Raw genomic sequence first — 12,987 nt, forward strand, 5'->3', positions numbered from 1 at the left:
CGGACTCTGTTTTTTCAATTATTTGTATAATGTATGTGTGTGAAAGATCGCTTTATTATTATCATTAGATTATTTTTGTGAGTCATTGCGACTTTGTGAGTATGTCACCCTATGATTCCTATCACAGTTTCACCTTTTTCCTTGACTCAATTCACCTATAAATCTACAATGTAATTTTATGATAAATAAAACGGTGTTATTAAAAATTTGTAAAATATGTACGAAGCATATTTCAACTTTTTCATAAGCACCACAATTTTGGTAGTACTCGAGTTGAAATAATTAATAAAGACCCCCCCGGCCCCCACCCTCTCATACGTGTATACAATACTGTAATTATACTTATAATCCAACCTAATTTAACCATAACTTCTACAATGGATGAACTCAACTAAGTAGTGCTAAGAAGAGGTCATTCCACACATCAATAGGGCCAGGCATGCACCAATGCACACAATCATTGAACCCTTTCTTCTTCTTGTCACGCCAGTGTGAACCCGGGTGTCCGTCCGGTCTCAACAACATAACCTTAGTGATATCCAAGGCTTGGAATTTTCGTTGTCCCTTCCAATACCCTTCTTTCTTTGCTCTTTCGATTTCTTCGATTTGAATGTCTCTTACCTCCCATTCATCATTGTTTTTGCTAGATATCAACATATTTTCTTTGTTGTAAGGTTTTGATCTTTCGCAATGGCCTCCGGTGTTCCACGTCCCATTTTCGAAATGTGTTGGTGAAATTGTTCTCACCAAGGTCACCATGCCCTTACAATTTTTGCAACCATTAATGTAGCTGCATGTGTATTTCATGTACGTTTAGTATATTTTGTAATTAGAATCTAATTTAATTACTAGGATATAACAACTAATTATTCCAGTTAATAAAGGGATTAAATAATTTACTACATAAACAATAAATCTAGCCAAACATAAATCCCACCCAAAAAAAAAAAAAAACAATAAAGAAAGAAATACTTTAAATTAGGCTCCGCGGCAGTTCACTTCACCTTATATTTGACTTAATTAAATTATTTTTACTGAACTGAAATTAATTTTACTAAACTTTTTTTTTTTTTTTGTAATAAAATGATTTTTTACTAAATTTCTATTATATTTACTCTTTAAAGTTACTGAATTTTAAAGAACTAAACTTATTTTTACTTAAATGAAATTATTTTTATTAAATTGAACTTATTTTTACTGAACAAAAAATATTTACTTTAAATATTATTCTTTTTAAAGGTGAAGTGAATAGGATTTATTGGCCAAATATGTATTTTTGTCATCATGCTATTATTGGCAAAATCATAAAATATAAGATAGAATATTAGCTGTATAGTCTAATAAAACCATTGTTTCTTTCCAAAAATAAATAAATAAATAATAAAACCATTGTTTCTTATTATGAGTACAAAGGGATACCCCCAAAACCTCCTACAACATATTCAGTAATTTCGTGTTAACATTTCCTATGGTTCAGTTGCAAATAAATCAATATGTTTAACAACCTTTATTCATGCTAGATGGATGGTTGTGGTGGTTGTAATTGTGCATAAACATAACCCAACAAGTTAATATGGTCTAATAATCACACCTCACCATAAATCACAAACCATAACATGTCATTTATGCACGTTACTTAATCATCTAGAACACGAAATAAAAAGCCTTAATTAAGCTTACCTGAGTGTAGTTTGAAAGGCCTTCCCAATAGCAAAACTCACTTTAAATTGAGTCAAATTGGCTTCATTGCAATAGAGACATCCAATTAATTTCCCACCTTCAAATAAATAATTCTTTCTAAAGTACCATTGAGCACTTGAAACGATTGCATAATCCACTAACCCTTGACTCACATTATAACCCCATTTTTCATCCACTTGATCAAGGTGCAAATCATAAACTCCACCTTCTCTTTCAACACCCTTAACCAAAAACCTAGTCCATAACACCATTAGGGTGAAATTGTTCCTAGGGAAGAACCATGTTCGAGACCGGTCTTTTGCATCCTTATACACATCAATTGGTGCTTCTTCTTGAGACAAGATGCATAAAAGAGACTCCATTTGGTTTCTACCAACAGAATCTCCTATAAATGCTAGCCTCTTATCGCGCATAATTTGAAAAAAGGTATCAAGTTCGAACCTTGGGAGCTCACATTTGTGTGGCTTCCATCTCCAATACAAAAACTCCTTGTCATTCCTCCCATGCAAGAAGCAATCTTTTGACGTTGGAATTGTTGTGCATGTTGCATTTGTATATAGTGGGCCTTTTGAGTAATCTTCAACCCATTTCCCCTTGAACAAATCACATTTTCCATTTTTATCTGAAAAAAATCATTAAAAAAACATATAAATAGTTTAAATACTATAATACTACATACATTAATGAAAAATCACATATAATGTAAATTACAACAACGCTCTCTCTAGGGCAAATAGTGTAGATCCATACCCTTTTGAGGATGATTTATTGAATTGATTTGCTCTAATGTTTTGGTGATGTTTAAAGAGAAAGGAGAGTGGAAAGCAAAAATGCTCAAGATAGTTGTGATAAGTATTAAGTAACCAACAAATGAAGCAAATCCATTGGTTTTGGTATTTTCTAGGAGCTCTCTCATTTAATACTTTTGTGATTGTTGCAAAAATGAAGGGATAATAAGAAAAATAAAAGGTTGTCCGAGTTTTGAGAGAAAGATATGTAGAACTACCTCCCTTTACACCCTCACCTCCTTGTTTCTTGTTACTTTGTAACAAATTAATTTTAAAGTACTTTACCTTCTACAAGATATATCTAAGCTTACCGTATTAATGCACGAGATATACTTATTATATATTCGTAGGGATTTATAAAATCTTGGGAAATTTTCTAATAAATACAATAAAATGTTATGGAACATGAAATTCCGCCCTTGGAATTGGGCAAGTGCAACATCTGTGATAAAGTGAATATTTTGAATTGGTTGCTCGTAGTTGTTCGGTGTTGCCACATGTACCATAAATTGGTTCATGCCATACAAATGTTTATCCATGGAAACTTTGCATGCATCATATAATCACATGTAATTTTTGTTTGCATTAAAAAAAAAAATCCTGAAATATCTAATACAGAGTATAAATCCTCCCAATACATCGATTGTATCGATATGTGGTGCAACCGGTTAACAAGAAATCTTAAATAAGAATGACGTGAGCACATAAACACGCAACACTAAAAGTAGGTACATCTTAATACCGTTTGAAAATGATGAATTCTCATAACACGCTTCTTAATTAATCGTTCACATTTGAATATAGGGACGTATGGAGTAACAAACTTAAGGAGTCATTATCAAATTTGCTGGCTACTGCAATGCTTAGGTTTGTCTTATCAATGTTATCAAAACATGGGTATGTTTTGTTGGTTGTATACTTGTATTGTTTGGTCTGAGATTTTTGCATGCAAAAATACTAAAGAAGACAACGAAACTTCACGTGTTGAGCTCATTTGGTCTGGAATTTCACGAGATAATAGCAGTTTATAGTCAGTCCCAAGTTCAATATTCAAAATTTAAAGTAATATGGTAACTCAACATTTTTTTTTAGGGAATATGGTAACTCAACTTGAACGCGTAAAATTGACATCCAAAACTTCACTCTCATAAGTGGGGAGACCTTGTTTATTGATTATAGTGACTTATCATAATTAGGTTTTGAGTCATTAATTTCATCACACCAATTACCCTTTGTTTTATTAAACTTAGTCAACAAGTGATGTTGAATGTAAACTGTCTACTACACCAAATGCAAAAACAACAAAGCTAACCCAAGAGAGCCTATTATCTACACCCGGAAGTACCGTACACACGGAATCATTTACTCATTCAATCAACAAATGAGTAAAAATATTACTTGCTCATTTGTTGATTAAATGAGCAAATGAACCCGGCTGTACGGTACACCCAGATGTATATAACAAATTCTATAATCCCAATGATAATTGGATGGCTAACATAAAATCATGAATCGTTTTAAGAAACCATCTGCAAAAAATGGAATAAAAAGAAAAGAAAAGTGATAATAAAATGACAAATATGTAAATTTCCCGCTAAAGTCAAATATTTATATAAGAACAAAAATATTCAAAAGAATATAATGGGTAAAATAGTGAAAGTACTACTACTGAGATGCTCCTTACTTCCTCCAGACGACCAGACCTCCACTACAACAGCTAATAGACATCACTAAATTTCAAAGTTACATGACATTAAAAGTATTAAAGCCTTTTTCTGATTTTACAACAATTTTAACCTTATAGTAACATGATACTACAACAAGCTATTCCCCAGCTCCCGAAAAAAGACAGAGATAGAGAAAGGAGATCACAAGCACCATCATGAAAGCAGGGAACGACGACAGCTAGGATATCATTTGAACTATCAATTCTGCTAGTAAAATGGGAAAGTACCTTTAATCAAATTGTTTAGCTAGTACTTCATTCACAGATGTTACAAAAGACCTACCGTGACCTGAGCGCATCATTGTTCAGCCCAATCTTTGAACAAGAGCATCATGTAAAGTGGAACATTCACCATAGCGATCACCAAAACCATACCAAGTACCCGAATGCATCGTTGCAGCATTATCCTCAGTAATGATTTGCTTGACCTTGTCAAGTTTTTCACATCAGACCCAGGATCTCCACTAATGTCCACTTTTGTTGCACCCTCTTGTTCTAGGACCATTTGTTTCCTAGCAGCACGCATCACAGCATTCCCTCTACAAAAACATGCCATTAGTTGAAATATGTTGTGAGCTATTATCATCGAGTAGCAAACAATCCATTCCAAAAATAGTATGCGAATTACCAAAAAACTGAGAGAAGACAGTGTGCCAAGGCTCCACTTGATTGGATGAACACTATATTTTATTAATAATTTTCTTTTAAACTTTGTATCAATGAAATTTATATCATAAAGTTATTATAGAGAGTGCAGCTACCAATAATTTGTGGATAAAAAGAGTGTGTAATTGTGTGTGTGTGTGTGTGTGTGTGTGTGCGGGCGTGCACCATTTGCTTCATTTTATGATATTCTATCGACACATGACATGACTACATGAGATCGACTAAGAAATGAAAGGAACGAAATATCAATAGCAAAGCCACAAATCAGTGAAAAAGGTAAAAGGACCAACAAACCTTTCTGTTGAGCTCGTCTCCTTTGACACAACCAAAGGGGTTTTACTAAGCTTCTTGATGACATGCAAACTCCCTTCGGCATCCCACATCATCTCATATTCACAGTTTTCATCATCGTTTTTCTCTTTTCTACTACTTGAAAAAAGATCTTCTCTGACCAATTTGTTTATTTTTGTCATCAGATGCCCAAAGTGGAGATTTATGTCGTATGTAGGCAAAATTGACAGGGAAAGAATAGTTACAACAAAAAGTATGATATACCTGAAATCATTAAAATTGGAAATCAATATCATACGACAGATTAGTTCACTAATTTAACCATTAGCAGTTTAGCACTTGAAATAACTTTGGAGTAGTTGATAAGGCGAATTGTTTAAATGAAACGGGTAAAGCTACAAGCAATTACCATATATATATGAACAGTTGCATAGGAAGAAAGCACAGCTGAGTAAGTATGACTGGTTCTTGAGAAGACCCATTAGTATGTGTAAAATTGCCAACAGATAGGAGCATAAACGATGGATAGAAGTTCCCTTGTTGCCAACTTACCGTCCCGAGAGTATGCTGGCAGTAGTAATATGTTATTAGTTTGTTAAGTACCCAACGTATCAGCTATATCAGCAACATATTCTGGATCAGACTAATTACCTCCTTGACAGTACCGTGTTTTGTCTCGTGGTTGACTGTACACTGTTCATGATCATGACCAGAGAGGACAAGTACCTGACCAAACAGAAAAATGAAGTTGTTTATTGCAGCAACTAGTTTCATTCTGCTTCACATATAGAGGAAAAGCCAGAGAACATACAGGTTGAATAGAGTCCAAGATATGCTCTGCAGACTCCTTAGTGACATAATTCTGGTATCTGCATCATACAAAAATAATCAATATTGACAAAAGAGTGAGTAAAGCAATATCACACATTGACGGAAAAGTTTTGAGGTATGAAATTTACAGTATCCTCTGATCATAAGCAGAGCGAGAAATCCTCTGAACACAAAGGAAAAAAAGCCTGTGAGTTAAGTGCCAAATGGTTAGGCATATATGATAGTAATGCAAATATAAGCTGCACAAATGCACAACGAAGTAAAACAAAAGTAAGTCATAAGGTGTTCATAAAGGGAAGACATCAATACCTGATTGATAACTTCTGAAGAACGGTATGGGCCACAAGGAGTCCAATCCGGACGGTACAAAGGGATATGGGTCAACAGCACCTTTGGATTTGTTCTTCCACCTGATGAAGAGGATAACTTAATGTTGTCATACACTAAACATCTTTCTCCAAATAATAGCCTTTTTCAATCTAAATGTATTTCAATTTTTAATGGGACTCTATGTAGCATGAAAACCGATATAAGTAAAGTTAGTAAACACGAAATTAGTTCAAAAATATAATCTCCAAAAAAAACAAGGAAATGGGGATATGGATTTTAGAGGAATCAATATGTTTTAATGTTGTTCAACACTTTCTGTATGAATTGTAGAAACGAGACAGCCATTCTCAAATCTAAACACTAAACTAGCATCAATCAAATAATCCTCGCTCTTCTTTATGACCAGAAAACAACCCCTCCCTTTCTTATATTAGCGAGACTCAGAATAAATATCCCCTGTGTGTGAACACACGCACATGTGTGAATATGATCAACTAACCTTATGGGAACTCACTCCCTATCTCCACAGTAGATGTGCAGACCACACCTCCACTTAGCTTTCTTTCTCTCTACACCATCCACTTTCAATACCCTCTGGTGATTATCAACTATAGTCCAACAAAGCTAAAGGTTTCAGTGACTAATGTAAAGTTGAAAGGTTAGAAATCTAGAGGCAGATGCAAGACAATTGAGAATTTTTAAGCAACTGACAGTTCTTTTCTTGACATTTATGGGCACAAAACAAGTCCGTGTATTAGATGTGCATCTCAAAATTTTATGCAAGGCTGATTTCATGAGTTCCAATAGAATGGAAAAGAATAAGGCCGCCTAGGCCTTCTGTTTCTGATGGGTATCTTATGCAGTTTGGTTTGTGGAAGAAAACTGATGCTGGGCGTTTCTGCACTACATTATTGGGATGTGATGAAATTTACGGAACTCTTAGAGAAATGAGTTAGATGAGAAAACAAACAGGTGTCCAAGCTTACTTGAAGTAAAAAGTAAACAATCACTTTAAGATGCTTGGAAATGCATTACAATGTGTTTATAAGTATCAAGTCACAGCTGACAAGATCAAGTTCAATAGAATTGACAATGAGCTTTGTTTAATACAAGTGTGACAAGAACTTATCAAGGTTTGGTGTTACTTTGCTGACGCTTCTAACAATTCATACCGGGAAACTCCTACATACACTTGCACACGACAATGGAACTGAATAAAAGGCCTTTTAGGAGGGCAGAGGAAGGCAGGAAGCACTAAAGTTCAGCTACCTAAAATGAACAAACTGCTGTTAGAGAGATAATGAAGTTGACTTACCTGTGGATAAACCATCCACAAATGACCAAGTAAATGAAGTTGTATTGTCTTTTATGTTACCTGTAGGAAACAAATAATTCCCTTAGTGAAACTGACTCCATGAACCATTAACCACAAGCATAACCACCAATATAAAATGATTCCCTTAGGAAAATTGACTCCATGCTACCAACATAAAATGATTCCCTTAGTAAAACTGACTCCATGAACCACCGACATAACATGCATATGGATATTTGATTAAAATTAATGTTGAAAAATGAAAACAAAGCATTAATCTTAAAAAATATTTAATAAAAAGGTGTTTATTTATTTAGAGAAATAATGGAGACCGTACAAAACTAAAAAAATCTAAAATGGGAAGCAATTTCAAATTACTACATGTATTTGCATCTATTTCCGCTATTTCAAGCAATTTAAAAAAAAAAATAGAAAAAGCAATGTATGTCAAACTCTTACAAATATATTCCGATAATTTATATTATTGAACAACAATTTGCTAAAAAATAGTAATTTGTACTACTTTTTTTTACAACTTTCCACAGTTCTACTTTGCACAATGTACTCATTGATAAGATTTACAAAGATAAGAACCATAAATAACGTGGGCCATAACAAAAGTCAAGCACTTGTAATAATTTAATGAATCAAACAGTTTACAACTGATACCCTAAGGCCACTCTGAACCTAACAAGAAATTATGTGGCATTGAAAAGTAAACTTTAATATTTAGAGAACTATGAACGTTCCAAGAAATTTTGAATTAACACCACTGAACCAAATAAAAATCCTTGTTAATTATGCAGATCAAATTTGCGACAAAGATACTGCGATAATTGAAATTTAATATACCATCAATGGTTTGGGCATCAATTGCAACAAAGTCTACTTTCCCAATAGTAAAATTATAATTTCTTATGCCAAAAGTGCCTTCATAACGCTCTATAACCTGCAGCAAAGATATGATAGGCCAGTCAGCAGGTTAAATGGAAATGATGAACATCCGTATATAGAGACATTAGGCCTGTTTCCCTATCCAGTTTGTTGCAAGATCCATAAAACATGATCAGAATCAACTCTTAGGGTATTGTATAATAAGTGATCAAATTGTATTGCATAAGGGACCCTTTGTGAAATAATACATTTTGAAAGTACTTGAAATAATAAAAACTTCTGCTAGCAAGTTTGTAAGTTGTAATTACATAGAAAATTTATTAGAAACCTTGAAGACTTTAATCAAGAAAAAATTCACCGAAGATCAAAAGGTAAAACACTATTTACCTCTGGCTTATGGAAAAGATGGCCAGCATAGCCAATGTCGTGGTTTCCAGGAATGTAGTAAACTGGAATATCTTTAGTTTTTCCTTGTTTACCCAGATCAAAGATATGCTTGAACCGGCTCAAAGATTCCTGCCATCTATTGGCTAAAAAAATGTAAGTGGTTCCTGATCATGAATGCATACGTAGAGCAAACTTCAACATATTAAATGCGATGATTCATCTACACTACTACTTAGAGTCCGACATAGAGAAATTGTCATCATTTTAGTTGAAAATTTACATATGACTCGTGATTTATGACTGTGATTAGTGTGATATTCACTAGGGATGAAAATTTATGTAGAACTTCTGAGGACCATGCAAGATTTCTCTGAAAGAATATAAGAATTTGGTCTCACAAAAGAAGTTTCAGCCACAATGATCATAGGTAAATCATTTATAAAATCCCGTAGTGATCGATCAGAATACAAAATTCATAGGCTGCACAAGGAGTCCGTTATTAATGGAACACTGACATCATAAAAGTCCAAGACTAGAAAAGCCTTTAGAATGCTGAAAATTGTTTTCAGTCAAAAATAAAATAAATCTAGTACAACTTTCCCCAATTATTTTCTCAAATGAACAGTTGGCTTGATTATCTCCCCTTAGCCACTCTGTAAGTCTGTAGCCTATCCTCACTATCATGAGACTCTAGATCCAAAACAAAAAGGCACATATCAACATCCATGTCAAATTGTCTTCCCTCTAGTTGTCTTCTAATGGTATGCTCCACAATCAGTTTCCTCCCATGGGTGAACTTATAAAAAAGGAATAAAAGGGCAACGATGAAGGCATTTTTAAGTTTTCAATGAAGATTCAACATAGCAAAGTCAAGAGATTAGCAAAAGTAAGGGGGCTGACTAGAGAAGAATGGAATCCAAAAGGTTTAGAAAGTTTATGGGGTGTTTGGTTGAGAGAGGTTCGACTATTCCAAACCTTAAATGAGAATGCTTGGTTAAGAGGGGGTTGGAATAGAAGTTTATGTGCTCGCATGAAAAGCTAATTTTGAATATTGGTTGTAGGAGAATTTTGGATGAATGTGACATGACTATTTTAGCATAAGATTGATCAAATTTACTAATTTTACCAAAGGCTCTCTATAACTCCCCTAACAATAAATTAGAACTCGGAATATGGAGAGCAAGATTGAACAAAGAAAGCAAGCCCAATAGAGTGCATAAAACTAAATGGTTGGACTGTGCACTAGCACCACCAAAAAATTGTATAATTTTTAAGGGAACAGTGTCAAACTAATGGCATCCGCAGCAGATATCCAAATTTATGTGTTTAATTTGAGCAATGCCTTAGACACATTTGCCAGACATTACTCTAGTAGATAAATTTTAGACTTATTTCTTAATCAATAATGTGTATTTAAAATAGATGTTGACAATATCTAGTATGATGGGATTCCAGCTATGTTATTTTCTCATAAAATTTATCCAGACATTAATGTACTTCCTCTACAAGTAGAACTAGGTTAAGATCTATACATATACGTCTACATTCACTCTGTTCGTGTGACTTATTTTAGATCACACGCTCAAGTATTTTTTGAGGAAACACCAATGGACTTTACTGTTAATTTTTAAAAATTCTTCTGTGTGCTCCACTGTTTTGAAAATCTCTTTGATTACCCAATCTATGATTAGTTAAACTATAAAGATATCGTGTATGGTACATGTATTACACCAGTACCAGAATAAATCTTCCTAGTTATGCCACTGTATCTATATATACAAAGGATATATAAGCAGAATGTATATAAACCATCATGCAATAAGACAATAACTGCAACAACCAACACCATTTTACGTCCAGGGTCCAAAATCGACCAATTATATTATTGATTAATATTTTAATCCTTATCTTCAACAAGAAACGAAGCACACAACAGCTAATTTTGTACTTGTAGCACATCCTACTCCACCCAACACATACAGCTAAAATATAAGTAACAAATGAGTGCATGTAATCAGGTCTTACTCTTTATTTGATAGCCGTGGACCTCCATCAAAGTAGTCACCCAAGAATAAGATTGCATCAGGTTTGAAAGGCAAAATTGAAGAAAGAAATGCTCTGCGCATGTAAAGATCAGAATAAAATGTAGCAATCTCCAAAGCAACTGATTTGGGACCAAAATCATGGGAGGTTCTGTCCATTAGCTGTTACACATTAAGAATGAATTAGGATTAAGGGTAGGTCCAGGAACAAACACAAGCAGTAGACAAAAGTCACCTGAGGGTCAGTGATGACAGCTACTTTTATGTACTCGCTCGATGTATCACTTCCCTATAAATAAATTTGACAAAAAAAAAAAAAAATCAGAAGCATTCCATCAAATAAGCATTTTCACAATTTACTGCTTTAAATATTTGCCACTTCAGCTTCCTTTCATGATTCGCATTGTGTTCCTTTCATCACAGGCCAATTATTGTTCTTATTTCTTAGTTTGTGTAGTGTTCTATTATATCAGAAACTGAGAAACTTTGCAATTAGCATCATCAATTGATTAGTGTTATTAATACCATGTAAAGTTAGGCAGGAAGTACAAACACTTCAGGTGACAGAAACTGGCTAAAGGAAGACGTAGGTCATACAAGCTTGAGAATTCATTTTCATGTATTGAATAAACTACCACCTATAATGTCAACACCCCCCCCCCCCCCTCTCCCTCAAAGAACAAAACACTATCATTTATGCTTGTAAATCCATTAAAATCTGAAGCCATTATAAAGTAACTTGTGCTCAATCGATTTATCTTTGCATTGTTTATTTACAAATTTCATTCAAAGATTGAGAAGCTAATTGAGAAACCCACTTAAAATTTCTTTCAGCTTAATTCTTCCCAGAAGTGATGTATTGATTGTGAATCACATTGCAATTAAGTTGCAATTTCACTAAACCAGCCAAATCATCTAATTATAGCTCAAATCAGCACATTAAACAAAAAAAATTGAAATGGCAAAAAACAAAATCAAAACAAAAAAGACCCACAAATAAAATCCTTTTTTTCCTCTTTCTTCTTCAAACCCCAAAAAAAATTGAATTTTACAAGAAAAACCCACAAATTTACATCAAAAGCTAATCAATAAACACCCATCTACTAACTAAATTTAATTAAAAAAAAAAATACAATCATGACTTCCAAATCCCAATCAATAAGCAAAAAGCAACCAAAATCAACAATAAACAAGCTAAAAAATAACCAATACAAAGAAGAAAAGAGGAAGATGAGAAGTAACCAAAGAAGAAGAGGATTGATGAGGCCAAGAATAAGACCAAAGAAAAGGAACCCAGTAAGCAAACATCTCGCCATAGAGTATAGTGATTGCCCAGATCATGCAAAAGAATAAGCTCAACTTCCATGTTTTCTCTCTCATCATCGCCATATTTGAAGCTCTTCAAATTGTTCAGTACTACTACTGTACTACATATATTACTGATTACACTTTACAGACACCATTACTTGACCTTCAAAATTGCTACTGTAGTGCTTCTTCCGTTCAAGCTGGCTTTGATTTGCTTCCTCTTTCGTCTAACCTTTTTCTTTTTTTTTTTTTTTTTTTTCTTTTTTTTGGTTTTTTTGGAAGTGTTTGGTAAATATTATACTTCCTCCGTTCTTTTATTATTGCATCATAAGGGTTTGACATAAATTTTTTGGTAGTGGAAAAAAAGGATGAGAGAGAAAGGTAGAAATATCAAGTTGCCCATGTGATTGTATGCACAAAATATAAGTAAGGGTTGAAAAGCAAGGGTATATTAGGTATTTATAGTGTGAACACATAAATTTCTTTTCCTAAAATGGATATGGTGCAATAAATGTGAAACTTCTTTAAAAGGTAAGTGGTGAGATATTAAAAAAACGGAAGAAGTAGTAAGGAGTTATATACAATTGAAGATACTAATGTTTGCCAAAAGTTGCAAGGAAGGTATTAACGTTTCAAAAGTTGCAGATAGAGTACTCAACTTATTACAACAGGTAAAACTCCAACTGGTAACTTGCTCCAACCGGTTTC

At 33.7% G+C, this 12,987-nt stretch overlaps 2 protein-coding genes across 2 annotated transcripts; both read right to left on the bottom strand.

Moving 5' to 3' along the window:
• Positions 1-292: 292 nt before the first annotated feature.
• LOC145618315 (xyloglucan O-acetyltransferase 4-like) lies at positions 293-2,993 on the bottom strand. Its single transcript, XM_081673096.1, has 3 exons — positions 2,452-2,993; positions 1,681-2,323; positions 293-790 (listed from the first exon to the last, which is right to left on the bottom strand). Exons 1-3 carry the CDS (start codon positions 2,615-2,617, stop codon positions 388-390), a joined length of 1,212 nt encoding a protein of 403 aa, XP_081529222.1. The 5' UTR covers positions 2,618-2,993; the 3' UTR covers positions 293-387.
• A 1,057-nt stretch (positions 2,994-4,050) lies between these two features.
• LOC145624364 (uncharacterized protein C630.12-like) lies at positions 4,051-12,552 on the bottom strand. Its single transcript, XM_081677382.1, has 13 exons — positions 12,214-12,552; positions 11,207-11,260; positions 10,955-11,133; positions 8,930-9,065; positions 8,501-8,597; positions 7,649-7,708; positions 6,313-6,413; positions 6,132-6,166; positions 5,984-6,041; positions 5,824-5,898; positions 5,582-5,739; positions 5,176-5,436; positions 4,051-4,754 (listed from the first exon to the last, which is right to left on the bottom strand). Exons 1-13 carry the CDS (start codon positions 12,358-12,360, stop codon positions 4,514-4,516), a joined length of 1,602 nt encoding a protein of 533 aa, XP_081533508.1. The 5' UTR covers positions 12,361-12,552; the 3' UTR covers positions 4,051-4,513.
• Positions 12,553-12,987: the final 435 nt, after the last annotated feature.

This window comes from Chenopodium album, chromosome 3 (genome assembly GCF_948465745.1).
Source record: "Chenopodium album chromosome 3, dcCheAlbu1.1, whole genome shotgun sequence".
NCBI classification, from domain to species: domain Eukaryota; kingdom Viridiplantae; phylum Streptophyta; class Magnoliopsida; order Caryophyllales; family Amaranthaceae; genus Chenopodium; species Chenopodium album.